The sequence below is a fragment of the Rhamphochromis longiceps genome, linkage group LG12 (assembly GCF_057381845.1).
Source record: "Rhamphochromis longiceps isolate RC_006_pf linkage group LG12, R_longiceps_female_GT1.1, whole genome shotgun sequence".
In the NCBI taxonomy this organism is placed as follows: Eukaryota; Metazoa; Chordata; class Actinopteri; order Cichliformes; family Cichlidae; genus Rhamphochromis; species Rhamphochromis longiceps.
The window spans coordinates 45,434,116-45,462,060 of NC_140568.1; the positions used below are offsets into that span (position 1 = coordinate 45,434,116).

The 27,945-nt window shown below is 49.3% G+C and overlaps 1 protein-coding gene across 3 annotated transcripts; it reads left to right on the plus strand.

Annotated features, from left to right (window-relative positions):
• Positions 1-108: 108 nt before the first annotated feature.
• On the plus strand, positions 109-27,195 carry ogdha (oxoglutarate dehydrogenase a). Of its 3 annotated transcripts, XM_085426594.1 has the most exons (24): positions 109-265; positions 3,161-3,536; positions 8,431-8,622; positions 10,243-10,345; positions 12,499-12,543; positions 17,949-18,064; positions 18,837-18,991; positions 19,392-19,538; positions 19,888-19,978; positions 20,060-20,239; positions 20,469-20,597; positions 20,676-20,855; positions 21,024-21,176; positions 21,253-21,355; positions 21,485-21,613; positions 21,691-21,841; positions 22,066-22,193; positions 22,273-22,451; positions 22,607-22,678; positions 22,821-22,946; positions 23,824-23,896; positions 24,069-24,232; positions 24,415-24,569; positions 24,651-27,195. In XM_085426594.1, the coding sequence occupies exons 2-24, from the start codon at positions 3,297-3,299 to the stop codon at positions 24,769-24,771; spliced, it is 3,132 nt and encodes a 1,043-aa protein (XP_085282720.1). In that variant the 5' UTR covers positions 109-265; positions 3,161-3,296; the 3' UTR covers positions 24,772-27,195. The 3 variants fall into 3 exon arrangements, with proteins under 3 accessions (XP_085282720.1, XP_085282723.1, XP_085282721.1); XM_085426597.1 differs by lacking the exons at positions 10,243-10,345; positions 12,499-12,543 and adding an exon at positions 9,826-9,919; XM_085426595.1 differs by lacking the exon at positions 12,499-12,543.
• Positions 27,196-27,945: the final 750 nt, after the last annotated feature.

The window sequence follows — 27,945 nt, forward strand, 5'->3', positions numbered from 1 at the left end:
TTTAAAAAAAAAATTAAAATACTGTTGAATGACTTTTTCCACAACAAACATTTAAATAAGTATAAAAAAGATTCCTTGTTAGTGTATTTGTTTAGTTCCGTTTGTAGTTTTTCTACAGCGGGACCACGCCCCTTTCATTGTACGTGGTGACGTCAGCGCGAGCTCTGCTCCTGTGCTCAACACATCGAGCTGTCATCATTTTACCGGGAGAAGCGAAGGGCATCCGGGATACCGGCCGAGAGGGAGCCCAGCACTGTGCTTGGAGGTCAGTACCGGGCATTTAGGGGGGACGCTGGGCCGTGAGCGAGGACACGGTCCGACCTGCGGGCTCACTCGGGGGCGGGTTCCGGTTTTGATTCGTGGAAAATGAAAACCGTCTGGACGAATGCGAAGATGCCTTGTTAGCCTGCTAGCCGCGTGCTAGCCGCTACGGCCTTTTAAAGTAACATTTGGAGCGAGGCCGTCCGTTTAAAGACTCCATAAGCGGAGCAAACGCCTCCACTGAATGCAAACACAGAAACTTATTCAGAATGAAACTGCTAATAGCTGTTAATCTAAAGCAGGGGCGTTTTGTGAAGCTAATCAGCTAATTATATAACGCGCCGCGTTAGCGCTGAAGCTAAGCGTGCAGCTAAGAGTTTGCGCAGTGAGAGCCGCTCCGTGTGGCGTCACACACAGCGGGTTTTAGCCATTATGCATTCAAAACAGATGATTTTACAATGTCTGGGGAACACGGCCAGGCATTTTCGGGAACTCATGACTCGTGAAAGGACAAAGTGATCGAATGTCCGGGTGGCCAATAGAGAAGTCTGGATTTCTCAGAGGCAGCCAGTCAGGAGGCGCGGTAGGCAGGTAGTGGGCGGGTCCAGGCAGGGTTAAGGGGAAGGAGAGCAGGCTGGGAGTGGAGCCCCAACAAGGTCAAAACAAAGCAGAAAGTCCCGGTGGGGGGCGAGAGCAGGCCCGTGGGGGGCTGGGAGGTGACCCCGCCTCCCAGAAGGACACGGTTCCGGTTCTGTGACTGGGTTCTGAGAAGGCCTTGGAGAACTTTAACTCCTTGAGTTCTGTGAAGATCTGCAGAAGACTTCAGACTTGACCCTGTTCGCAGCGTCAGCACCGGTCAGAAGTATAAAGACACCCAGTGTGACACTGATCTCTGATCAGCAGTCTGCGGGATACATGCGGGTTTCCAGCATCTGTGCAGCTGTTATAGGAAACGGCAGGAACAATATGACCTGCGTGAGTTACAGCTCACTGTTTTGCAAGTTGAAATAAAAGGCAACACCAGTTTAAAAGATTCCCATCCATCCAGAAAACTGCTGGGAGTCACATGACCAAAGAATTGAGATGTTCAACTTGCGAAGAAGAAAAGCTCCCAGGATTGTAATAAATATACTTTAACTAGTTTGGTTTAATTATCTCAGGCAGAAAACATATATTGTTTTTCACAAGGTCATAGAAACAGGAAGTGCAGACTCTGCTCACTGTGTTGAGCTCACATTCACACTCTGCTCCGTTTTGAGCAGGACAAACCCTGCTGACCTTGCAGGACCTCTCAGGCCTGTTTTGTGGTGGAGTACCTATACGAGGCGAGGTACTTTGCTCTGGGGCGGGTATTGTTTGAGATATGAGCTCAGCAGTCACCAACACAGCCTACTGACCAATCAGATTTCTGGAAAAGAGCGTCACCCTTACTGGAAGATCCTCTGTGTAGACAGTCAGAGGGTCTGAAGGTGTTCTCTTTATCTGATGGAAGAAACTCAGGAGGAGCTCTGCTGCTGCGTCCTGACCTCATCAACATGTAAACAGACTCTTTGTCCTCTCAGAGCATTTAATGCCAAAACTAAAGATTTTTAATTACCACAAGAGTGGCGAGAGGGTTTTAATCACAGGCGTCTGTTCAGTCACAATTTTACTGGTTTCCTTCCTGCTTTGGATAAACTTTATTAATCCAGCAGCTGTTTTCCAGTCTGACTGAGCAAAGCTCACACATTCATGCAGAGTTTTTAGGCCTTTACTCTCTCACACGCATGTGCATGTTTCTGATTGGTCAGAGGCTCCAAACTGTGTCTCTTTCATGTGAACACTGATAAACCTGTCATGTGACCCCGCCCCAGTGTGATTGATAGTTAGCGAGTGAAGCCAGATATGGAAAGATATCCTGGATACGTTGACCCTCATGCAGGCTCTCTGCTGGTTGGTGAAATTTAAAACAGCAGCTAAAAGTCAGACATGGTGTGAGGAGGCTGTGCCGTTTTTATCAATAATCAAACTGTAGTCGTTATTTCTGCAGTGTGTTGTTCTGCTGTGCTTCACAGAATTTCCTCAAATCAGGAACTTTAGACCTTTAAAGGAACAAAAATCAGAGGCAGAGACCTCGGTGTTCTCGTAGTTTCACAGTGTTTACCTGGAGAAGGGTGAGATGGCACGTCTTGTGTGTGAAAACAGCAGGTCTGTTTTGAATAAACTTTATTGCAGGGGAACAAGGTGTTTTTGTTTTCCTTCTGCAAGTGCAGTCATGTGACTGCTGGCAGCGACCTGCACAGAAAGTAAAAGCGTGCGATGCACCGATCTTACAGGTCGTTCCTGGAGCGCGGCGCCGGCCTCTGATGTCAGGAAATGTTGCTCACATGTTTTGGACTGAAGTTCATGTCTGTGATTGGTCAGTGATCTGTGACCTGGCCCTGAGCCGGCTTCTCGGGGCCGATTCAGCCGGGCGCCACTGATTACTGAGTGCAAAACCACCATTAGGTCATGTGACCGTTCCGCCGGATGTAAAGAGATCTTTAAGCGCGCACTTTTAACGTGTCTGTCAGGCTGTCAGAGCTCCAGCAGTCAGACTTGAAGCCTCTGTTCATAAGGAGGTGAAGTAAGTGCGAGTCTGACAACTGCTGTCTGTAAATCTGAACGTTAGCATCTTTAAATCCACTGTGCCGCATTTCTGAGGACGCCGTTTGTCAGGCGCTGCAGATCAGCCCTGACTCTGACATCGTGTTCCTCTGCAAACAGCAGCTCGAGTCGGCGCTCGCAGTGTTATTAGAAGCTCGTCAGACAGAAACCGCCATCGTTAAATCCTAAAGCACAGCTTTCTCTCACATCTCATTTGAATAAAGGTGACTGTGGTCTGGAGAACGGGGGCTAATTCTCTCTCTTCTTCTCTCAGTGGACTGACGTGGACGTCTGACTGCTTCCTGTTGTGGCACTGACCTGCTTTTTTCTTCTGCGTCGTTGTGAGGTCGAGGACGTCCGGACTGTCGGACCCAAAGTCACCGCCGTGTGTGATACTTTAAGGACTGCTCATGCATCGTTTAAGGACTTGTGCGGCGCGGTTGCGTCCGCTCACCGCCTCGCAGGCGGCTCAGACTGTCGGCCAACAGCGGCCAATCACAGTCACCTCCACGGGTGGCAAAAGGACGTTTCAGCCAATCAGGTGTTACACAGCACCGGTGGCCTCGGAGCCGTTCCTGAATGGGACGAGCTCCAACTATGTGGAGGAGATGTACTACGCCTGGTTGGAAAATCCCAAGAGTGTTCATAAGGTAAGGAGCAGTGGAGCCCCTGCAGGTGTGGAGTGGTCGGTGCAGAGGTTGGTTTGATTTTACTGCTGGCAGCATCGATGCAGGACAAACCCTCCAAAGGACTTCAGCAGCATTTCAGTGTAATGGGACATAAACCCAGAACCCAGACAATCAGAAGTTAAAGGTTTGGTGATTTTGAACACATAAAAACAGCTGCACACCCAAAGCACCTGCACCGTTTCCACAGTATTGATAGATTCCACACACAGAAAGTGTCCCACAAATTTAAACCCTAGTGGGAGTGTCCTTTAAGAGGGTCGTTGACCCACTGTTGAGCATGCGCCCCATCCCATGAGCCGAGGTGTGGAAAAGGGTGTGGGCCACTATCAGCAGAGGTTTCGGGTGAAACCATTGTGAGGCCCACGTCTTTCAAAATGATGAAGATAAAAGTTCAGGGCCCTCTAGCAGCCCCGGGTCAGACAGTTTTAGGCGCTCACGTAGAGTTTTATATTTTTAAATATTAATATGATGTTTTATTTCACTTGAAATGTAAAAAATAATGTTCTGAAATAAAGAAAGTGTCAGTCTGCCGTCGCCCTGACTGAAACCGACTGAGCTGATACTTTCACTGCACATTTGTCTCCGTGTAAAACAAGCAGCTCTGTTTTTAGTGGCTAACGTGGAGGAAATGCTCGTGTTTACTGAGCCGTGCAGTAAACAAAGCATTTAAAGAATTTGCATGAAGCATTTTTAGAAATGTTCCATTATTTAAAACTACCATCACAGGTGAATCTTCTCTACAAGCATGCTTTCTTCTGATTGGCTGGATTCTGGAAGTACGGAGAAGGGCAACAACCACTCTTAGCGGGTTGTACGGTTTTTGTCAAAGATCACCGTATAAGGAGATCTGTGACGAGCTGATGTCAGCATGGCACGAGTAGAAACAAGTGGAAGTGAATGTGTAGGGCAGGCTTGACAGGAAAAACTGCATCGTTAGCTCGCCGCTATTCGCATTATGTCGCTAAACTACTGAACGCTCGGGAAACGTTGGCCAAACCAGCAGTGGCACATTTCTTTATTTTCTCCCCGTACTTCATTTCCTGAGGGTTCGATGATAAACACGATAAAATGTGAGAAATGAGCAGAAGATTAAAATGTGATTGGCTGAAAACTGAAGAGAAGGGCGGGATTAGTGAGTGTGACGCTCCAGCTGGGTGGAACCTTTAAAGAACACGCCGTGCTTCCTTGTTAGTGACAAACATGGCTCGTTGTGTTGTGACGCACGGCGCTGGCGTTCACTGCTGGGAGGTCTCCATGAATGTCCTCCAAGAAACATGAACCACAGCGTTGGTGATTCACGTGTTCACGTCGTGTGCCACCGCTGTGTTAAATTACATATGTGCTTCTGATTGGCTGGTTCAGCCTGCAGTGAAACATCTCCTCCATGTTGTTGTGCAGCTGGTCCTGGTTCTGCTCGGGGACCCGTCCACCTCTGACAAAAAGCTGCTGCAAGATATCAAGGACACGAGGAACATGATACAGGAAGTGTGGGGCCCGCTGGTTAGCAGTAACAGAACTCTTTCAAAATAAGAGTGAAGCAAGTGTTTAGTGGGGAAACTCTTGAGGCTTCGATGAGTCAGATTAAACAAAAAAAAGCTCAGATGAGTGTCGTGTGCACAAAAAGCTGCTGTGGGAAACAGTGGTGTGCATCTGTTTGTAATGATATGATGCGTGTGTGTGTGTGTGCAAAAGTCTTGAGCCACTCATTTCTTTGTATTTTGTTTCCAAGGAGGCAGACGTTCTTTAAAGTGCTCTTGAGCAACAACTCTCCAGGTTTCTGAAGCTCTTTGTTGTTGGACACTGTAATGTGCTGTAGTGTGTTACTGAAATGAGGCAAACTCAGAATAATAATATGTGGAGAATCATACAGGTTTTACTGCACAACAGGAACATGTGGAACATGCTGTTGTTGATATCTGGGACGAAGGACGAGCATTAAAATGTGTTTGCAGGCGTTTCCTCCTGTCCACATTCTGAAACACATTACAGCCACACTGACATGTTCAGTGTGCTCTGAGCACATGTGACCAGTCATGTGACAACATCCTGTTCAAGAGTAGCAGCTGTGTCAGGATGGCGCTTTAAAGGGTTTAAAGCAGGGGTAGGCAACTCCAGGCCTCGAGGGCCGGTGTCCTGCAGGTTTTAGATCCCACCCTGGGTTAACACACCTGAATCACATGATTAGTTCATTACCAGGCCTCTGGAGAACTTCAAGAAATGCTGAGGAGTTATTTAGCCCTTTAAATCAGCTGTGATGGATCATGGACACATCTGAAACCTCCAGGACACCGGCACTCGAGGCCTGGAGTTGCCCACCCTGGTTTAAAGGGTCCGTTAGTGCTTAGAAAGTCTGAAATAAGCTCTGTGGAGACTCATGGAGACGGTGCGTTTCATTCATTTTAGCAGCAAAAACAAATAAGTACAGTATACCATCAGCGTTATGTAACAGCAGTGGTTCATCGGGATAATCAGTGGCGTGGACTGTAGACTACAGGAGCCTGTGGGGGCAGTGTCACCCGTGTCACATGCCAAGACTCGATGCTAAGAGGAGCGTAGCGCGAACGGCAAAGCAGCTGGATGGAAGAAAACGGAGTCAGATTTAAAAGTGAAAGAATTTCACAGGAAACTGAAGATAAATCTGCATGTAAAGCTCCTGTGATGTCACCTCTGAGTGGGAGAGTCACGTTCACGTACGTTAGCTAACCTGTCATGACGCTTGCTAAGCTAACATCACAGTTTAGTTAGCTAACGAGTGAAATGTGATGCAAACCTCGCCTCTGTCAGTGCGCCCCAGGGCAGCTGTGGCTACAGCGTAGCTGCCATCACCTGTGTGTGTGGCTGATGTAGTGTAAAGCACTATACAAATACAGGAGCAGACACACAGTCTCTGCTTTATTTGGTCTGCTCACATTAATATTAGAGTTTACCTAATGTTAGGAGGTGACCTGTGGGCGGGACCGTATCAATAATAATTACACATGTAATCACTTAAACACCGCACTACCAAATCGGTGCTCGGTAACATTTGTATTCTGGTTCTGTTTGTTCCGGATTACTAGTATTAAAGACACACAGATGAGTCTGTCCTGTACAGAGCAGGTTATCGTCAGCTGTGACCGTCAAAGAGAGTCGCATCCAGAGCGTGAATCATCTTAAACTTTGGAAACTTATTTAGGACCGGAAAATCATTTTGACTACAGGAAGCACAGACGAGAGTTATGGAAACAATCAACCTGACGTCCATTATTATTTAGACCAAAATACTAAATCTTGCTCTGTAAGGGCCTGATATCCACTTACGAGGACGTTATGCTGCAACTGTTCTGTTGAAATTTTAAATAAATATCCTTGTATGTTGCTCTCATTTTTCTCATAAACAAAAATTAGGTAAAAGAAAAATCTGGTAATTCTTTGTTTTTACATTCATCAGGTCCTAACCAGCCCAAATATCAAAGAGAGATTAAAATGCATGCCATGGAAGAGTTCAGGTTAAATTAGGTCCCTGTTTATGATTCGAATGTCTAACGTGAGACCTAAAATCTAAAACCACGCATGTGATGCAGACAGCAGCATCACGGCATCTGTGTCGGGGACCGGTGCTGCGTGTGGAGCTCACAGCTCTCGATTCTGTCTTCTTTAAAAAGCTGTAAATGAGTCTGTTTCATTTTTCCGTTATTCGTCTTCAAACACGCTCTGGGGTCGTGAAGGTGACATGGCTGTGACGGCGTTTGTTTTGGTGAGCTCTCTGACCGGGCGCTAAAGGACAGCCAGCTAATAATAGCCCCCAGAAGCTCGAGTCACGTGACAGGCCTACTTCAGGGCCGGCAGTGAGACTGAGAGGCCCTCTGGCTTCGATCAGTTCTTTAATGACTTTAAACGAGTCCGATTAACGAAGGCCGATTTAAAAACAGGAAGTACTTTGAAGGCGTTAACCTAAACAACGAGAGAATCATCTGTCAGAGGCGCAGCGTTTGATCAGAGCTCCACCCACACCGTTTTTACTCTCAAGAAGAGGACAACCCTCCCCCCCACACACACGTATTCTCATTTTGAAAGTGAGGACATCTAATTGACAACATCTCTTCCCAGTTTCTAACCCTCAGCCGAACTGTAACGCTGACACTGAAACCACATTTTGAGCCTCAAACTGGGGACGGACGCTTTGTCCCCACAAGTGACTGTTGGTCCCCACAAAGATATCTAAACAGGTGCACACACACACTCCTCTTGGTACAGAGTGTGTGTGTGTGTGTGTGTGTGTGACATGTCACATCTGTTATGTAACGACCTGACACCGTGACCTTGCTCTTATTAGCTTAGCCTGCTAGCTGGACACAGGAAGTAAAGTGTACTGTGGGGCGGGTGCTCGCTGACGCAGAACAGCTGAAGTGTGTAAAAGTCAGCCGGGATCTGGACGCGCTCCACCTTGTGACTCAGCAGGCGTAACCCGCTGTGATGGCTTTAAAGCTTCCTGTGTGACTTCGTCAGTCTCACGCTGTGGAGGAGTCTGGTGTGTGTGTTTGGTCACCACGGAAACGGCGTGATGTAGAGCAGAGCTCATTAAGGCCCTCTGACCTCCTGATGGTGAAACGGCGTGCCCTCAGATTCCCTCTTCCTTCATCGAAGCTTTGAGCATCTCTGAGGTCAACCGTCAAACGCCATAAATAATGCTGCGTCCATGTTTGACTCAGCACTGGTTATCTGTCGGTTAGCTGTTCTGACTCCACCCACCACAGGAAGTTCTCTTACTTATAGAGCACACACAGCAACAGCAGGCACTGAGTGCAGTAAGATCAGGATCTCTGAGCCTTGTTCATGGCATCATCAACATCTTTCTCTTCTTCCTCTCCTGCAGTCGTGGGATGTGTTTTTCCGGAACGCCAACGCTGGCGCTCCTCCCGGCGCCGCCTACCAGTCTCCTCTGGGGCTGTCTGCAGCGTCCAGCCTCGTCGCCCCCCAGCTCTCCTCTCTGGTCGGAGCTCAGCCCAACGTGGAGAAGCTGGTGGAGGATCACCTGGCTGTGCAATCGCTCATCAGGGCCTACCAGGTACACACACACAAACACGATCAATGCATCCATAAGATTATTGAAAAGCCTGTGTTTGTCAGTGACCTCTGACCTTTGGCTACTGATAGAGTGAAGCCTGTGCTGTAAAATGTTTTCCTGTTTGTTCACCTGCTTATTGATGGCTGCTGTTTGTTGATGGAGACGTTGGTGTGGTGAGTTTAGGTCTTCACAGGTCACACAAACTCAGCCTGATCAATAATTGATGATCAGCATCCATCAGAGCAGAGTGTCGACAACATCCACAGTAGGGCTGGGCGATATGGCCTAAAATCCATATCACAGTGTAATTTGAAACATGTGCTTAAAGGATTTTAAGGCGCACTTAAAATCCTTTAATTTTCTCAAAAATCAACAGTGAGCCTTACGTATGAATTCTGGTTGTGCTTACTGACCTCGAACTGATTTTATGTGGTACACGGCGCTCAAACATCGGTCAAAAATGTTTTAGTGCAACTTAGCTTCAGGTCCCAAAGTCAAACGAACACTGAGAGTTAAAACTGTCTAAATTCTTTCATCTTTTATAAAACGATCAGCGTTGCTGCTTTACCAGGTGTAACTATGAAGTTTAACATCCAGGCATCCATGAAAAGGATTATTACATTTAACAGAGTTAGAAGTTAGCAGGAAGTTAGCAGGAAGTTAGCTCGCTGGCTTCCACCTAAGCATGATATAGCATGTTCTGACTGAGAGATTTCTGAAAGAATTCAAACGTACAGCTCTGTTATCACTTCCAACATAAATGAAGACTTTAAACTAAACAGCAGTGACGTTTGTAGGGTTACTGAAGTTGGGCTAGCTGGTATATAATGATGTGCTACGTGACCGCTAGCAAAACAGCTAGGTTAGCATAAACAGTGAAGCTGGAGGACGAACGCTAACACTTTTCCACTTGATAAAAGTTAACGTGAAGGTTCCTGATGGTTAGAGACAAATACAATCACATGGCAGGATGCTGTAAACGGACCAAACTTCAGCCAGGAGAACAACTGAGATAATCCATCCACAACACGAGGTTAGTCATTAATATACTGCAACAACATGGGAAGTTCAAAGTGACTCTGCAGCAACAGGATGTGCAGCCGGCTGGATTAAAGCCCGAATCCTGACCCTGACGTGACGTGACGCTGTCATAAGGACCTGTGAGGGCCTGAGCTTCCTGTTGTGGTGTGTGTGTGTGTTCAGGTGATGGGTCATCACAATGCCCACCTGGATCCACTGGGAATCAGCTGTGTGAATTTTGATGACGCTCCGGTGAATGCCGGCTTCCAGGATGTTGGTGAGAGCGCCGCAACTAAACCACCAAACAGACCGTGATGTTAACTTTGCTTTTCCCTCCCACCCGCCCTCTCTCCTCCTCCCTCCCACCCGCCCTCCCCCCTCTCTCCTCCTCCTCCTCTCTAACACTTCCTGCTTTTCCTAACTTTTCACCATTTCTCCCGTTTCTGATTTCTTCCCTCCATCCTGCTTCTCATCTGCTCCGCTCTTCATCCTCTGTCTGTTATTTGGTTGCATCTCCTCCTCCTCCTCCTTCATCTCACCCTGTTCTCACCCCCCCCTTCCTGCCCTGGGTGGGCTCTGTGCTGTTGTCACTTCCTGTAGATCCGAGGGCACCACGTGGCCCAGTTGGACCCCCTCGGCATCATGGACGCCGATCTGGATTCGTGTGTCCCCACTGACATTATCACGTCCTCCGACAAGCTGGGTGAGGAGCTGACCCTCAGAAATCGACCCCCTCTTCGTGTGTTCAGCGCTCCTCCTCGTTGGCTGGAGGAGTCTCTGAAACGTTATCGTACAGCAGAAGAAACTCTTCTGCTGTACGATAACGTTCTGTTTTTAAATCGAGCTCTGTTTCAGGATTTTATTCTTTGTCTAAACTGAATCGTTCTTCCTCATTTAACATCTGAAGACCTTCGTTCTGTGATGAAGGTCCGAGAATTAACCTCAAATCATTTCAGTGTTTCCCGCATGGAGACGTGAGGAGAGACCGCACGGCTGTGCTGACGTGAACGTTAGTGCCAGTTTATTCATCACAGTCTGGATCATCACATGTTTGTGACACTTGTGATCATTTAAGTTCATTTAACAAACAAACAAAATGTTATTTTTTTGTTATTTTAGTTTAAATATGATATTTTAATTAAAACGAAGAGCTTAAGGCTGTAACCCTCAAACTGTGACACGGGTTCTGATCATGTGGTTCACAGTGAGGCTGCAGCGCTGTTACTCTGTAATAAACAGCATTTACCAGATCAGAGGTTCAGTCCTGCGTCTGTGTAAACTCTCGGTGGTGGTGTGTAGTCGCAGTCTCTCCTCCACGCTCTGTTGAAGTGTGGATGGTTTTCTTCAGTTTGTGGGAAACACTGAAAACATTGACACAATCCTAATCCCGAGTTTAAAATCTGGATGATTCTCTGAGATCTAAAAAGCCTGACTGAAGGTGTTTTTAATGAAAGGGGAACGTCCTTTTTCCTGAAGGTGATTACGTCCCCGCCGAGGACCGAAAGCTTTCTCAGGGCCTCTGTAGAAAACGTCCTGATTCGGTGTGGCTCCAGGAGGCCTGGCGGTAACCGGCTTCACTGCCTCAGACCTCACGCTCAGACTCGGAGCTCCTCTCCGCTGGAAAACACGATCGGCATTAGTGATGCAGCAGGATGAAGCCTTTAATGGTTCTCAGCCGCCTGAGTCCGTTTCTGTTGGACGCGAGTCGCCCATCGTTGACTCCACGTGGAGTCGTAGGATATCTGGAACTGTGGCGCAGCTTTTACTTTGAAGGGCAGCATTCTCGGTTTCCTGTTTGGGCCGCAGCGATCTGTTGGCGACCAGAACAATCAGCGGTCTGCTCGCGCTCGCTTCGTTTAGACTCACCACAGCGGGCCGTGTAGAAACGGCGTGGATGATGACACTCGTTTATTAAAGCTTCTGATTCAAACCGAGCGACCCGCGAGCTGTCCGAGCATTTCATCCACGCACGCGTTCACGGAGCCCAGTGTGAACACGAGACCTGCCAAAGATCACAGAATCTTTCTGAAGATGAAAAAGGCGGCGTCGGAGTCTCTGGGCAGCGGCGGGCTGCTGCTGTAGTTGAGCTTCTGCTGCGTGACGCTGGGCTGTGCACCACGTTAGCCAGAGCGCTCCTCCACTGCTAATCCTGCTCAGATCTTTTCCTGCAAGTTTGGACCTGAAACCCCGCCAAGGTGACCGTGAGTCTAAGACGCTCCGTCTCAGAGCTCTTCCTCGTCTTCCTCTCAGGACATTTATTAAATAACAGCAGTCCTGGTTCCAGGTGCTTTTAAACCACCACAGAGGAAGACGAGAATAAAGCAGTACTTCCTGTTTGTTCGCAGTCTGAATGTTGCTAACGGCTCATTAACGTTCAGCTTCGGCTTCAATCTGTGTCGTCAGAAACAGGAAGTCAAAGATCAAAGGTTTGTGGCTTCGCCTCACTGTCTGCGGCTAAATAAACCCCTGAAGCTGTGACTCCACCCACTGTTACACATCAGGACACGCCCCCTCTCGAGCTGCTCTGTGTGCCATGTTCAGTTTGTTGTATTAGCGCCCAGGAAGTAGTCCATCTGAAGGTGACCTGAATGGCCTCGGTGTGGGACGGCTGTGGCGACGCTGTTTAACCTTAGCATGGCGCTAAATGTGTCTCTCCTTCTCCACTGCTCCTTCTTCTTCTTTGATCGCGGGGTCAGACGGTGGTGGAGACGCGAGATGCGGGGCGGCTGCTGCGCTGATGAGGCTGTAGGCCGGTGTGGTGGTGTTGGTGCTGGTGGTGTGTAAAGGGGGTTGCAGGTCATTAATGGTGTCCGGGTGTCTCTTCCCTTTGCTGCCCCCTGCTGGTGACCCGTCCAGACGTGGCTGTGTTCAAGGAGAGGCTGCACATTCTCACGGTCGGAGGTACGAGAACCAGCACTGCTGTGAAGTCAGTAGTTGATCTGTAGTGGAGTTTGTCAGTGCAGTAGTTTGAAGGAAACATCTGCAGGAGCTGAAAGCATCAACGCAGCAGACGGCGGGCTCCTGAGCTCCTGCAGAGGGCGCCGCAGCGCCGCGGAGAGATTTCATCTGGTTCAGCATCTGATTCTGTCTTTGTGCAGGAGTTGAAGCACGTTTGTGACCTTGCAGCGGTTTAACCAAACTGGAAGCATGTTCACATGTGCAGCTGCAGTCCTCAGATCCTCTCACCAGCCCCACGCTCACCTGGCCAGAGTGTACCTGCAGGCCTGTGTTGGGCAGTAATGTGCACCCAGACAAATGTATAAATAATCACATGATTAGAGGGATATGTCTTCATGAAGCAGAGTATAAACTGTAATTTTATGTCTCAGTTTATCACTTTCACCTGCTGCTGTAGTTTCAGTAAATGTGACATCAGTTAGTTTTGTTTTTTAGAAAGAAAGCGAGCATCAACAGGTGAGACGGGAAAATAAAAATCGTGCAGACGGTCACGCCGGCAGCATCGTCTGCCTGAAATGTCTCAGACTCTGCTGCTTCTTTACTCCTGTGGATTCTGTCTCAGTGGGCTGAACCACGGTGAAATCTCCCTGTAGCCTGAGCAGCACACAGGAAACACTGAGAGGAAGTTCATCCCGTCTGACTTGACAGGCTCCGCCTCCTCTCAGGGTCCCCTGTGCTCAGCTTTGTTAGCTGCTGCTAGCGTGCTGACCCCCGCTCTGTCCCACAGTTCACCGTTATGTTCATTAGTGTCTGGGCCTGACTCTGAATGTGCTCTGAACTATGGCTTGATGCATGCTCCATCATCCAGGTAAGGAAATCCCAAAAAGTTTTCCTCAGATGCAGATGTGTCCACGTGGATTAAACATATTTATATACTGGTTATTAATAAAAATCAGGCTGTTGTTACTGGGCTGCTCCTCCCTGCTGGCAGATGTCACTGTTCAGTTTAACAGGTAACTGAAGCTCACCTCCTGCACAGACTACAGTGATGTTCAGCGATGCTGAAAATTAAGGCGAACCCTGAAAGAAGCAACGCGGTAGTTCCTCCAGCATCCAGCCGGGGCAGCAGCGAGTCAGTCCCAATGTTAAACGTGTCCAGCAGCCTGAGACACAAACTCTGTGGATAATTGGGTCGGGATGATGTTACAGCTCACATTAGCATTAAAGGTTTTTTTTTTTAGGGGCGTGGCCTCTTTTTGTAGCTGCTAGGTGTCTGCTAGGCTAATCCATAGCTTTCATGTGATGTCAGATCTACTGGGATACGCCCGCCTGGCCGCTCAGAGTACGGCACAAATGTGCGCGCACACCTTTCCTAACCCCGCCTGACAGGTAGTTTGTTTAAGCTAGCTTTGTAGCGCTTTGCATCAGTTACCCGTCCAGATGAAAAATACATGTCGCACGTCGAAAGCGTTCATCCAGTCAGCAGTGAGCAATGCTCTACAACAGACATGGTGCTCAGGGGGAGGGGCTTAGATAAAGCTGCCCTGTTTAGTGACATCAGATTACCAATAACAGATCTGCCATACTGTCCTTGTAGACGCAGCTGGTTATGAATCTGTAAATGTACTGCAGTGACGTCTGGATCTGTCTTTGGGGCGTCTGACATCTAGGGCTGCCACAAACGATTATTTTGATAGTCGACTAATCAGATCATCATCCACTGGACGTAAAACTACAGCTTATTGCACCAGCAGCATCTGCTCTCATATAACTATCATTAGCTTACAGCTTTAAGTCTTTAAGGTGCTAACTAAAAATAAAGACAAGATGATAGTTTATTAAATTTTAATGAAATTTGCAGATTGTTTCGGTGAAGTTTAATAAACTCCTTGCTATCTAAAATATAACAGGACACCGGAGTAAATTCTCCAGCATCTCACACTTCTGATAATCAGCTGTCTGCTTGACGTTTATTCAGCTGTGTGAAAACTATAACTTTGATCTCAGCCAAACCGATTTACTCAGGAACAAATAAAATACTAAAAAAAGCCAAACAATAACATTTTTAAGTTCTCTAAGTGACTCATATATCATGTTTAACCTGAGCAGCGAAAGACGGCGGTGGGTTTGAAAACGATCTGCCGGGAGTCCGGTGTTCTCACGGCTCTAGTGAGCCTAGCCCCCGGCTAGCTATCGAGCTAGTGGGTAACAGACGTCTCCGAAAACGTCGGAGCGCTTTTGAAAATATGCGGTGTCCTGATAAACTGAGCAGATATTTGAGGTTTACACAGCTACATTCTCGCCTGAAAATATGTTAAACGTTTATTTTGTGACCCAGAAAGAATAATAAGTAACATTAAAACTAACTAGCTGCCGCCATTGTTGGAAACTGAGCTGGGCCGCGCTATGAATTCTGGGACAGAGCTACTTCTTCTTCTTCGGAGTTTAACGGCAGCTGGCATCCTTGTACATGCAGTGCTGCCATCTTCTGTTTGTCTGTTATTACACTCTTAAATCCTGCCACTTATTCCTGCGTCTTTTGTGATCTTACAAAGCTTCAAACGACGCGTCGACTATTAAATCAGTCGTCGACGATTTTGACATTCGACTAATCGTGGCAGCCCTACTGATATCTGAGCACTGACGCTGCTTCACGTCGTGTAATGTCAGTGACCTCGCGCGTGTTTCAGCTCAGTGCGTCGATCCCGTTTCCTCAAGTTTAGCTTCATGTTTTTGGACAGAAGCATGAAAAAAATGTTACTGAGGCCCAAATCGAGGCTGGGAGGAGAAAATGTTCCGCCTGTGTGTTCCAGCCCTGTCACCAGGTTCAAAGCCGACCTGAAACAGAATATATCAGTCAGACTGTCTCAGCAGGACAACTGCACAGAGCAGCAAGAAGCTGTGCGTAAACTGCCCGCTGGTGCTCCACAGGTCACACTGGTCTGAGTCCAGCTGTTACTGTCACAGAGGGCAGGGACTGAGCACTGACCTCAGGACAGAGCCTCTGTTTTTACTCGAGAACAAAGACGTCAGAGGTGCTTTGTAAAAAACATCCTGAGCATGTTTCATCTGAGCTGCAGCTCCAGATGTTTCACTGAGGTCAGTTTAGCAGCTGTCTGAGGTTTGTTCCTCAAAATATGAAAGACCCTGAATCAGACGTCAGGATGGCAGCACACACTCAGACCTGCACACATGGGGCAGCATTACATCTACTCTATCTACACACAGGCCCCGCTTTAAAGTAATAAACTGCTTTCAGTACAAAAGCAATGACAGGCTGTGATTAGCGCCCCCATGAGGCTGAAATGTTTAGAAAGAGAAAACGGGTGGATGAAAAGGGAGTTCAGTCCAGGAGGGCACGACACACACAGTTACTACAGACCAACGGTCGCACAGACGGACAGAAATGCTTACAGACTCAGGAGAAGGCAGACGCTCGTCTGAGGCTGGTGGTCTGTGGGGGCGCTGGTGGTGGTCTGTAGGGGGCGCTGGTGGTGGTCTGTAGGGGGCGCTGGTGGTGGTCTGTGGGGGCGCTGGTGGTGGTCTGTAGGGGCGCTGGTGGTGGTCTGTAGGGGGCGCTGGTGGTGGTCTGTAGGGGCGCTGGTGGTGGTCTGTGGGGGCGCTGGTGGTGGTCTGTGGGAGCGCTGGTGGTGGTCTGTGGGGGCGCTGGTGGTGGTCTGCAGGAGCTGTCAGCCGAGCGTCCATGGGGACATCCTGCTTTGCTATGTGAGGTAGATTGAGCCTTTTGAGTGGCTCCTTTGCATGTGTGCGGGTTCTCTGATTGGCTGAGCCTGAAGTGAGACTGCAGGCAGGACGAGTGCTCAAAGAGACGCTCCTCCAACTTCATCACACCTCCTCCCCTAACGTCCCAGAATCAGTTTAAAGTCAAATGATCCCGTTCTGTCATCACTGCTTCTTCAGCTTATCGCTGTGCTGACGTGGAGTTTCGTATCGGAGACCAGCGCCGACACGCAGGTCATCAGAAACGCTCCTGGTGTTTCTGTTTCGGAGCACAGAAGCTCGGAGATCCTCACAAACCCCACGGAGTCCGAGTTTGAAACTGTCTCACTGTGTTCACCAGATTATATCTGATCACGTTAATCAATGATGACATCCTGAAGGTTTCAGCCCCGAGGCTTCATATTGCAAGGTAGACTCTACAATAATACAATCATGTGACCCCGTATGAGCAAGCACTTTGGCGACCGTAGGAAGGAAGAACTCCCTTTTAACTTCCATGTTTTCCCCGCTTCAGTGACGGCGTTTGACCCCGAGTCTGTGAGCTTGTGTATTTGAGAATAGCAGCTGTGCAGCGTTCGGCTCCTGCAGGAAGTCACCCGTGTTACAGCATGTTGAAGCGACGCCCACAGACGTGAGGGTCAGTAACAGTTCATCAACCTGACGAGTGGCGTGCGGCGCGACCAGCCGGCTGTGACCACAGGATCAGCTCTGAATGGGTCTCGCTGCACTAATGAATCAAACGCACCCTTTCCTGTACAGCGCCGTGTTTTTACTCACGCCTCAGTCAGCTCGCGCTCCAATAGTTTCCTACGCTCACGTCTGCACGCCGCAGCAGGTCTGACCGTCACACGGCAAGCGTTTGTTAGGAAGCAGTGTGAAACGGTATTCACGTCCTTATGATTCAAACAGACGTCCTGCAGGTTCAGGTGGAGAAACCTGCGGCGCCTGAGTGGACTGAAGCTGCTGTTCTTGTGATGGTGCTGGAGCAGCAGCGATGATGATGATGATGATGAAGGCGGTCTGTCGAGCTTTCAGGCTGCTGATTGGTCTAAACTGTCGACACTAACGACTTTTATTTTATTTGTTTTGGACCCACAACACCTCCTCCTCTGCTGTCCTAAAACCATTAAAACCTCCACTACTCTAATGCCACCTCCTCCCCTTCTCCTCCCCCTGCTCCTCCTCATCCCCTGCTCCTCCTCATCCCCTGCTCCTCCTCACCCCCCTGCTCCTCCTCATCCCCCCTCTTACCCCTTCTCCTCTTCATCTCCCCTCCTCCCCTGCTCCTCTTCATCCCCCCTCCTCCCCCTGCTCCTCCTCATCCCCTGCTCCTCCTCATCTCCCCCTCCTCCCCTGCTCCTCCTCATCTCTCCGCCTCCCCCTGCTCCTCCTCACCCCCCTGCTCCTCCTCATCCCCCCCTCTTACCCCTGCTCCTCTTCATCCCCCCTCCTCCCCCTGCTCCTCTTCATCCCCCCTCCTCCCCCTGCTCCTCCTCCTCATCCTCCTGCATGTGTAAATCTCCCCCTTTCTGTTGATTAAAACTTGTCTTCATCACTAACTCCTTGTGCATGTTTTTCTGTCTCACCTCTTCTCCTCCCTTCTTTCTCCTCGTTCTCCTGCTCCTCCCCCTCCCCTCTTGCTCCGTGGTGCTTCATGGGACTTGTAGGCTTCTACGGTCTGGAGGAGTCGGACCTGGAAAAAGTGTTCCGGCTTCCCACCACCACCTTCATCGGCGGCTCGGAGAGCGTGCTGCCGCTGAAGGAGATCATCCGCCGGCTGGAGGTGAACACGCACACACACAGACACACACACAGACACGCACACAGACAGACACACACACACAGACACACACACACACACACACACAGACACACACACAGACACGCACACACACAGACACGCACACACACAGACACACACACACAGACACACACACACAGACACAGACACACACACAGACACAGACACACACACACAGACACGCACACACACAGACACGCACACACACACACAGACACGCACACACACAGACACACACAGACACACACACAGACACGCACACACACAGACACGCACACACACAGACACACACAGACACACACACAGACACGCACACACACAGACACGCACACACACAGACACACACACAGACACAGACACACACACACACACAGACACACACACACACAGACACGCACACACACAGACACAGACACAGACACGCACAGACACACACACACAGACACACACACACACACACAGACACACACACGCACACACAGACACGCGCACACACACAGACACGCGCACACACACAGACGCGCACACACACAGACACGCACACACACAGACACGCACACACACAGACACGCACACACACAGACACGCACACGCACACAGACACGCACACACACGCACACACACGCACACACACAGACACACACAGACACGCACAGACACAGACACAGGAAGTGGAAATGAGCAGTTGAAATGTTTTACAGGCAAATTATTCAGGACAATGACTGTGTGCGTCTGTGTGCGTGTGTCGGTGCAGATGGCGTACTGTCAGCACATCGGGGTGGAGTTCATGTTCATCAACGACCTGGATCAGTGTCAGTGGATCAGGCAGAAGTTTGAGACTCCGGGCGTGATGCAGTTCACTCTGGAGGAGAAGCGGACGCTGCTGGCCCGCATGGTCCGCTCCACCAGGTCAGAACCCCCACACACTCAGGTCCCTCACGCAGATTCATCCACACACTGATTTTATAAGCTGGAGCAGGAGGGCGGAGCCACAGAAGACCAAAAGATGAACCCTGAGGTACGTCAGCATCGTAAACCACCACGAGCCGTTTCTGACAGCTCGTGGTGGTTTTACCCGCAGCGAAACTCAAGCCCGCCACTTCAGTCACCTCAGCTTTCTGAGAAACAGAAGCTCAGTGCTCTGGTGTTTCAGTCATAACCAGTTTGATCCTCACGCTGGTCCCATCGATGGGATGTCTGCTGTGAAATCTCCCACTGCAACACGGAGTCGTTGGGAAACACGGTGCGGCTGCAATAAGCGAATCTGCAGTCTGCGTTGGGAATAACCGGCGTGTTTGCCTGTGTTCAGGTTTGAGGAGTTCCTGCAGAAGAAGTGGTCTGCAGAGAAGCGCTTCGGCCTGGAGGGCTGCGAGTCTCTGATCCCCGCCCTGAAGACCATCATCGACAAGTCGTCTGAGAACGGCGTGGAGAACGTCATCATGGGAATGCCCCACAGGTAAAACCACACGCTGCTGTTCTCTGTTACCCGACCGCACGCACGCCGCTCCACAGTCGATGACACCTGCGTGATGTCATCAGAAAGGAGGCAGCAGCTTCCAGGAGAAATCTGCATCCAATCAGCGAGTTTGATGGCGTCAGCGCTCCTCAAGGTTACAAAAGCAGCAGCCCGACAGTGACGCACTGAAGACAGGAGTCGGAGCACAAACATGTTGAAATGTTTGCTTTTAATTTTAATGTATTTCTGCTTCAGTCAAAGACGACAGAGTAAATAAATACAGGCTCAGCTCACACCTGTGTGAAGACGAACGCCGCGAGCGCGCCGTGATGGCCTCTGTGTCTTTCAGGGGTCGTCTCAACGTCCTGGCCAACGTGATCCGGAAAGAGCTGGAGCAGATCTTCTGTCAGTTCGACTCCAAACTGGAAGCAGCTGATGAGGTCGCTGTTTTTACTGCTGTTTGTTCGTTTACTCTCGATTTTCTTTCCCCGTCTGATCCAACCTGTCGTGGTTGTTCTCAGGGCTCCGGCGACGTGAAGTACCACCTGGGGATGTACCATCGCCGCATCAACCGCGTGACGGACAGGAACATCACGCTGTCTCTGGTAGCGAACCCGTCTCACCTGGAGGCCGTGGACCCCGTGGTTCAGGGAAAGACCAAAGCTGACCAGTTCTACTGCGGGGACACAGACGGGAAAAGAGTAAGTCTGGCGGAAGTACTCGGATACTTTATAGTAGTGATACTGCACTGTGAAGATACTGTTACAGGTCCAGGTAGTTTTTCTAGCTCAGAGCAGACTCGACCTTCAGGTAAACAGCGCAGGCTCATTTTTTTTCCTGGAAACTGTTGGAGGTGTTTCTGTGCAGGACGAGCTTTCGACCAATCACAGACTGAGAAAGTGTCATCAAGTTCATGTGTTCTCTGCGCAGGTGATGTCCATCCTGCTGCACGGAGACGCCGCGTTCGCCGGTCAGGGCATCGTCTATGAGACCTTCCACCTGTCCGACCTGCCGTCCTACACCACACACGGCACCGTGCACGTCGTGGTCAACAACCAGGTAACGCCACAAAGAAACAGACCGTGAGCCGCTAACGCAGCCCGCCGTGCAAACACCTCTCTGTCGTCGTGTCTGCAGATCGGCTTCACCACCGACCCTCGCATGGCCCGCTCCTCGCCGTACCCCACAGACGTGGCTCGTGTCGTCAACGCTCCCATCTTCCACGTGAACGCCGACGACCCCGAAGCCGTCATCTACGTCTGCAAGGTGGCGGCTGAGTGGAGAGCCACCTTCCACAAAGATGTCGTGGTCGACCTGGTCAGTAAAGACGCAGACAAACACTCTCTGACACGAAGCTTTCAAAGCTGATCGCCGACATCTGGAGTCTGCTCCCACCTGTTCACACAGCTGGAAACAGTCTTTACAGTGTGTGTGTGTGTGTGTGTGTGTGTGTGTGTGTGTGTGTGTGTGTGTGTGTGTGTGCAGGTGTGTTACCGTCGGATGGGTCATAACGAGATGGACGAGCCGATGTTCACTCAGCCGCTGATGTACAAACAGATCAAGAAGCAGAAGCCGGTCCTGCAGAAATACGCCGAGAAGCTGATCGCAGAGGGAGCCGTGAGCCGGCAGGAGTATGAGGTAGGACTCGCCCACCAGGCGAATCCTGCTTACAGGTCACCGTGATGTCACTTCCTGAACGTTTGTCTGTTTGCAGGAGGAGATCGCCAAGTACGATAAGATCTGTGAGGAGGCGTACGCTCGCTCCAAGGACGAGAAGATCCTGCACATCAAGCACTGGCTGGACTCCCCGTGGCCCGGTGAGAGGGCGAGGAGGCGGGGTCGAGTCACTGTCAGCTTCCTGATCGCACAGATTCAACTCTCAGGACGTTGTTTTCACTCTGGCGTTCAGCTCCAGACTGTTAACCCTTTAAACTCGCTGTTTTCAGGTTTTTTCACCCTGGACGGTCAACCAAAGTCGATGAGCTGCCCCTCCACCGGCCTGACCGAAGACAACCTGAACCACATCGGACAGGCGGCCTCGTCCGTCCCCGTGGAGGACTTCACCATCCACGGAGGTCGAGAACGGCACCGCTTTCTGACCCGGCAAACGGGAACGAAGACGTTCAGCTGACGCTGTCGTTTCTCGCCGCAGGTCTGAGCCGAATCCTGAAGGGCCGCGCCGAGATGGTGAAGAACCGGATGGTGGACTGGGCCCTGGGCGAGTACATGGCCTTCGGATCGCTGCTGAAAGAGGGGATCCACATCAGGCTGTCGGGGCAGGACGTGGAGCGCGGGACCTTCAGGTAAACCTGTAGGCGTGTCTGGCAGTGGCATGTGACACACAAAGCAGAGAGAGCTAAAGAAGCGAAAAACCACGACACAAAATAAACTGATGGCGTGACGTCAGGAGGAGACGAGCGGATCGGAAAACGCCCCCAATCGTCTCGGTCTGCTCGTCTTGACGCCGTTAGCAAGTTAGCGCAGAGCGCGGGTGGTTGACGGGTGTCCTCTGTGTGTCCCCTCACAGCCACCGTCACCACGTCCTCCACGACCAGAACGTGGACAAGAGGACCTGCATCCCCATGAACCACCTGTCCCCGGACCAGGCGCCGTACACCGTCTGCAACAGCTCGCTGTCCGAGTACGGCGTGCTCGGTCAGTCCTCGCTCTCCACAGATGATGCGTCATCGATGGCGTCTGTGTTTTTGCCTGATGGTTGTTTCTGCGTCTGCAGGCTTCGAGCTGGGATTCGCCATGGCGAGCCCGAACGCTCTGATCCTGTGGGAGGCTCAGTTTGGAGACTTCCAGAACACGGCGCAGTGCATCATCGACCAGTTCATCTGCGCCGGGCAGGCCAAGTGGGTGAGGCAGAACGGCATCGTGCTGCTGCTGCCGCACGGCATGGAGGGCATGGTGAGGACGCCGCCGCACCTTCCTCCTCCTCACTGACTGAAAACCAAAGACAACACAGTGTCGATAAGTCTGAGCTGATCAGTGTTCCTGATCTGTGATCGTTTATTTCTGATAATCAACACGTGCTCGCTGCTCTGTCTGAATGTTCTCCTCAGGGTCCCGAACACTCGTCAGCTCGTCCCGAGAGATTCCTCCAGATGTGCAACGATGACCCCGACGTCCTGCCGGTGAGACGCACACACAGAGCAGTGATGTCAGAGCGGTGTGTGTGTGTGTGTGTGTGTGTGTGTGTGTGTGTGTGTGTGTGTGTGTGTGTGTGTGTGTGTGTGTGTGTGTGTGTGTGTTTTGATGCTGGTTTCTGTCCCTCAGAACATCACCGAGGACCTCGCCGTGCGTCAGCTCTACGACTGTAACTGGATCGTGGTGAACTGCTCAACGCCTGCAAACTACTTCCACGTTCTCCGACGGCAGATCCTGCTGCCCTTCAGGAAGCCCGTGAGCCTCACACACACACACACACACACACACACACACACACACACACACACACACACACACACACACACACACACACACACACACACTGTGATGGACCGAGCAGTGAAGGAAACTTAGGCACAGGTTAAAGTCCAAAAAAAAGATTTTTAATTTAACCCAAAAAACAGAATTGGTTAACTCATGCAAAAAGAATCAAAATCTTGGGCCCATAAAAGAGGTCAAAGTAACAGAACTCTACTCAAAGTTGACAACACAACTGATAACTAACACAAACTGACCTCACTTAACGAGACAAAGGGAAACTTAAATAGAGGCTGATCAGCCCACAGAAAACAGGAGAAGGGCTAAAACACACAAAACCTAACTAAACATAATGAACTCCAATTCCCCCCCATGGTCCTGAGTTATGGCATGAACCAATTTGCAGTCTTCCTTTAAAGCTTGCTCCGCCCCTTTTCCACCTCTTGGCTCCTTAATCAAGGGACTGGAACAGCTGCAACTACAGTAACTCAGAAAACAAAAGATTAATCATACATAACAGTGTAAACTACAATGTGCGCACTTATTTTAGAATGCAGCGTTATGTGGATACGTGAATTAACTCCAAACCAAAACCAGTTATTTATTGTCCTGTAAATTAATTCCTATATTTAAAGAAAGAAATGTGAATGCAATGTTATAAGCCTCTACGCTAACATGGTGGGTATTACCACTGTGTGGCTGTAAGTGCAGCCATCACACACACACACACACACACTAAAACCAGTGTTAGCCTTAAAGAGGAGTCTGGGGGCGTAGACGTGTGGACGACTCCCTGTGAAAACATGCTGTTCAGCCTAATGTCATGTGATCAACTTCCTGTTTGTGTCCCCAGCTGATCATCTTCACTCCCAAGTCTCTGCTGCGTCACCCCGAGGCCCGATCGAGCTTCGACGAGATGCTGCCCGGTAACGCCTCCACCCACACCTGCAGCTCTAACGGCTCTGACGAACCGAGCCTGAACCCTCCCTCTCTCCTTTCTTCTCATTCATCCTCCTCTTCTTTGTCTTTTCCTTTTGTTCGTCTTTATCCTTCTTCCATGCTTTCCCTTTTTCTTCCACCTCCTCTTCCTCGCTGCAGGAACTCACTTCCAGCGGCTGATCCCGGAGGTGGGCGTGGCGGCCGAGCGTCCAGAGGCCGTGAAGCGGCTGATCTTCTGCACAGGAAAGGTTTACTACGAGCTGACCAAAGAGCGGAAGAGCAGAGGCCTGGAGGACACGGTGGCCATCAGCCGCATTGAGCAGGTACACGCATGCCACACGGAGACTTCTGATTGGCTGCAGCCAGGGGCTTACGGTGTCAAAGGAGTCAGCTGACTCATACTCTAAAGTAGCTTTAGTTACAGTCTTTAGGGGATTACAGGAAAGAGAACTCGGCGGCAGTGGCTGGTGAACAGGCAGTAACGGCACGCCGTCTCTCCCCGCAGCTCTCCCCGTTCCCCTTCGACCAGGTGAAGGCGGAGACGGAGCGCTTCCCCAACGCCGACCTGGTCTGGTGTCAGGAGGAGCACAAGAACCAGGGTTACTATGACTACGTGAAGCCTCGCATCAGGACCACCACGCAGAAAGCCAAGCCCGTTTGGTAACCACCATCACCGTCATCATGATCAGACCATCTGTCCACCACCGTGCAACCTCTGACCACACCCTCTCTGTGTTTCAGGTATGCTGGCAGAGACCCGGCAGCCGCTCCCGCCACAGGAAACAAAAACACTCACCTGATCGAGCTGCGGCGCTTCCTGGACACGGCCTTCCACCTGGACGCGTTCAGAGACCAGCAGTGATCACGTGACCTGCAGCACCTGGAATCAGCCCTCACCCGTCTCGCCTCCATTCACACTCACAACACACAGTCAGCCCTCTGTACGGCTGAGCACACCGCACAGCAGGAGGTCCATTCAGAAAATCACCGACCAGAACATCACAGCGGGAGGCGGAGCCTCAGATTCAAATTTAAACTTTATTCTCCTGGTTTGTGACGGACAGAAACATTCCCGTAATCATCAAAGACGAAACGAGCTGCCGTTTTTCTCTCTGAGCTGTCTTTGTCCATCAGACCTCACATTAACGTCACCATGACGCCGAGGGAAGCTAAAATCAGACAGATTCTCAATGGACTTCTGAACTGACGTCCAACTATTAGCACTTTAACGCATTCACACATATACACAGTCATCATCTGATCAGGTCTGAAACATTTGAGACTAAACCAATCAAAGTCTAAAAATAGCAACATTTGGCATAACAGCAGGTTTACGCCAAATAATCTGAGTGTTTGTTCTGAATCATAAATATTGTTATGATTTAAAAACTTTATCAGTTTCTTGGACAAACACGGGCAACAAAAAGCAGCAACGTTGGTCTTAAATTAGATATATTTTGAATGAAGTCTGGTGCTGTTCACGTCTTCAGATAGTAGCTGTTAGCATTGTTAGCACTTCCTATTTAAAAGCAATGGGAGTCCAGCTAGCTGCAGAGAGCAGGTTTTTTTCACCTTTCAACAGGTGAGTTCGCTCATTACGGAAAGGCTGATGCGTTCAATGAAAGTGAAAGTCACAGCAAACAGATCTGCTCTCAAACAGCCGGTTCAGAAGTCCATTAAGAATGTGTTTTCAGCTTTTCCTCAGAGTCAGTGATGCATCCTGCTCGGCTGCTTCGGCAGCACCAAATCAAGCTTAAAAAAAAACCCGCAGAGGAAAACTGGAGCTTGTTATTAACATGTTGGTATTAAATTAGCCCACCTCGCTTTGCTGGCAGTGTCAGGGCTGAGGTCGCCTTCAGGCTCAGCTTCACCCAGCCACCGAGGCCGCTCAGCTTCAGCGTACTCTTCTCACCTGGGATAAAGTTTCAGACTTTTTTAAACCTTTTTAAACGTATTTAAAGCAGGAGGGTCTGAAACAGGAAGACGAAGGAAGCATCATAACACTGAGAGTTCAGAGCGTTTCAGAGGTTTAACTCTGACGTATTTGTTTGTGAACGTCTAAAAGAGTAAAATCTGCTCTTAAACTAAAGTTTGAAGTGTGGAAGGCGTCAGATTCATACGCAGAGTTTGAGTTACAGAGTTGGACCTGAGAGAAAAATAAACTGAACTACAGCATGAATAATAATAATATGCAGTCTTAAATTAGATGAATTTTCATTAGAGTCTGGTGCTGTTGTTCTGTTTTAGTGTGTGAACAGTTTGGCCGATGAACACTGGTAGTTTACAGCTGTGTGATTTATTTATTCTAATAAAGTCCAACAGCAGGGAATACTGGGAATTCAAACAACACAAGAAAGCACATCTAAAATTGGCAGAATTTTGAATGAAGTCTGGTGCAGTCTGACGAGCGGCTCAGATTGCTTCTCAGTACCATTCGTCTTAAATTGGGTAAATTCTGAATGAAGTCTGGTGGGGTTGTTCAGGGTATTTTGTTGCAGAGATGTTTGGTGTAACCAGGCAATGTCACGGCTCGATAGCTGTCCTTCGTCAAACAGTTGCTGCAGAAGTTTCTATTTCTGCAACTTTACAGGCAACAGCAACCTGCGTATGGCAACATGAAGGAATGATGCAGATTTGCTTTAGAAAAGGTTCATGTGGAGTTGAGCCTGAATGACCTTTGACCCCACTGTCCACACGGTCACTCTCCAGCTGTGATGACAGAACTCTCCATCCTCGTCCTCATCATCATCAGGATCCAGTCTTCTACTTCTTCTTCGCACACAAATCCTGATGAGTTACAGAAATGTTTTTTGTTCATCTTTTTTTTTGCTTTTTAAAATGCTCGTTAGCATCATTTGCGCCCCTGCTGGGGGGCGGGCTAGCTGGGAGAATCACTACAGACAGCAGGTGGTGGTTTTTACCTGTCGTCGGCAGGTGTGTCCGTGTGTATTTAGAGGCAGCGCTTAACACTGAGATTTTATTGTCTTTTACTTTGAAGGGATCTTTGGGGAATGAGTCTGCGACACGAACTCAACCAAAAGCACTGCTGATGATTAATTTAACCCCTCGCTTCTGGCCCCGCCCCCTCCTTTCCGGCGAGCGTTCATCCCGTGCCAAAATGGATCGCAAGCGTCTCGTGTTTTTAGTGTGTTTGGCATCCGGCGAGCGGCAAAACGGTCGGCCGCTGGTGGCGTTCTGCGAGACAAAGAAAATGATTTATTTATTTTCATAAAGGGGAAGTTCTCTCATTATTTTGCTTCATTCAATAAAGAAATCTGTATGTACTGAGGAGCCCCGCCTCCTGTGCTTCCTCACTGCTGACATCAGCTGTCTGCGCACGCTCATTTCACACCAGGTAACCTGCGGGGTCAAACCAACCTGTGACATCATTGTAAATCATATTTATTCATATATTCAGTGAAATCAAGTGAATGGACTTCAGACAAGAAGGAATTTAAATTGGGTCAGTTTTGAATGAAGTCTGGCACGGTTTGAAATTCTGGATAACTGAGCGAAATATTCTGTATTGGAAGCTCTTGATGTAAAATGTTTGTTGTTGTCTAACAAAGGCAGGATTATAAATGACGTCTGGCACTGCTCGGTCAGTGAGACTGAACCACATTTAAAATGAGCCGTGGCGGGCTAAAACTAAGACGTGATAAAGTTACAGAACTCCCCATGAGTACAGTATGGTGTTAAATCAGATTATTTTAAATGGATTGAGGTTCTGTTCGATCACATTTGATCTTCTGCTGAGGCATGACAGGAGGTTAAAGTTGTTTTCAGATTTACTGATTAATCAGAGTTTAGATTAATCAATCTAAACTCCCAATTATACTATTTCAAGCACTGGAGCCACTGTCATTTTTTTTGATTAGTACATCATGAAAAACATCTGAAAATGGTGAAATTTTGAATGGACTCTGGTCGTTTTTTAATAATTCAGTTCAACACTTAATGACATGCTGCGTTTTAGCCAGGAATGTGTTTTTATTCCCAGAAGTCAAATGCAGATGCTTTACCTGATTTTACTGAT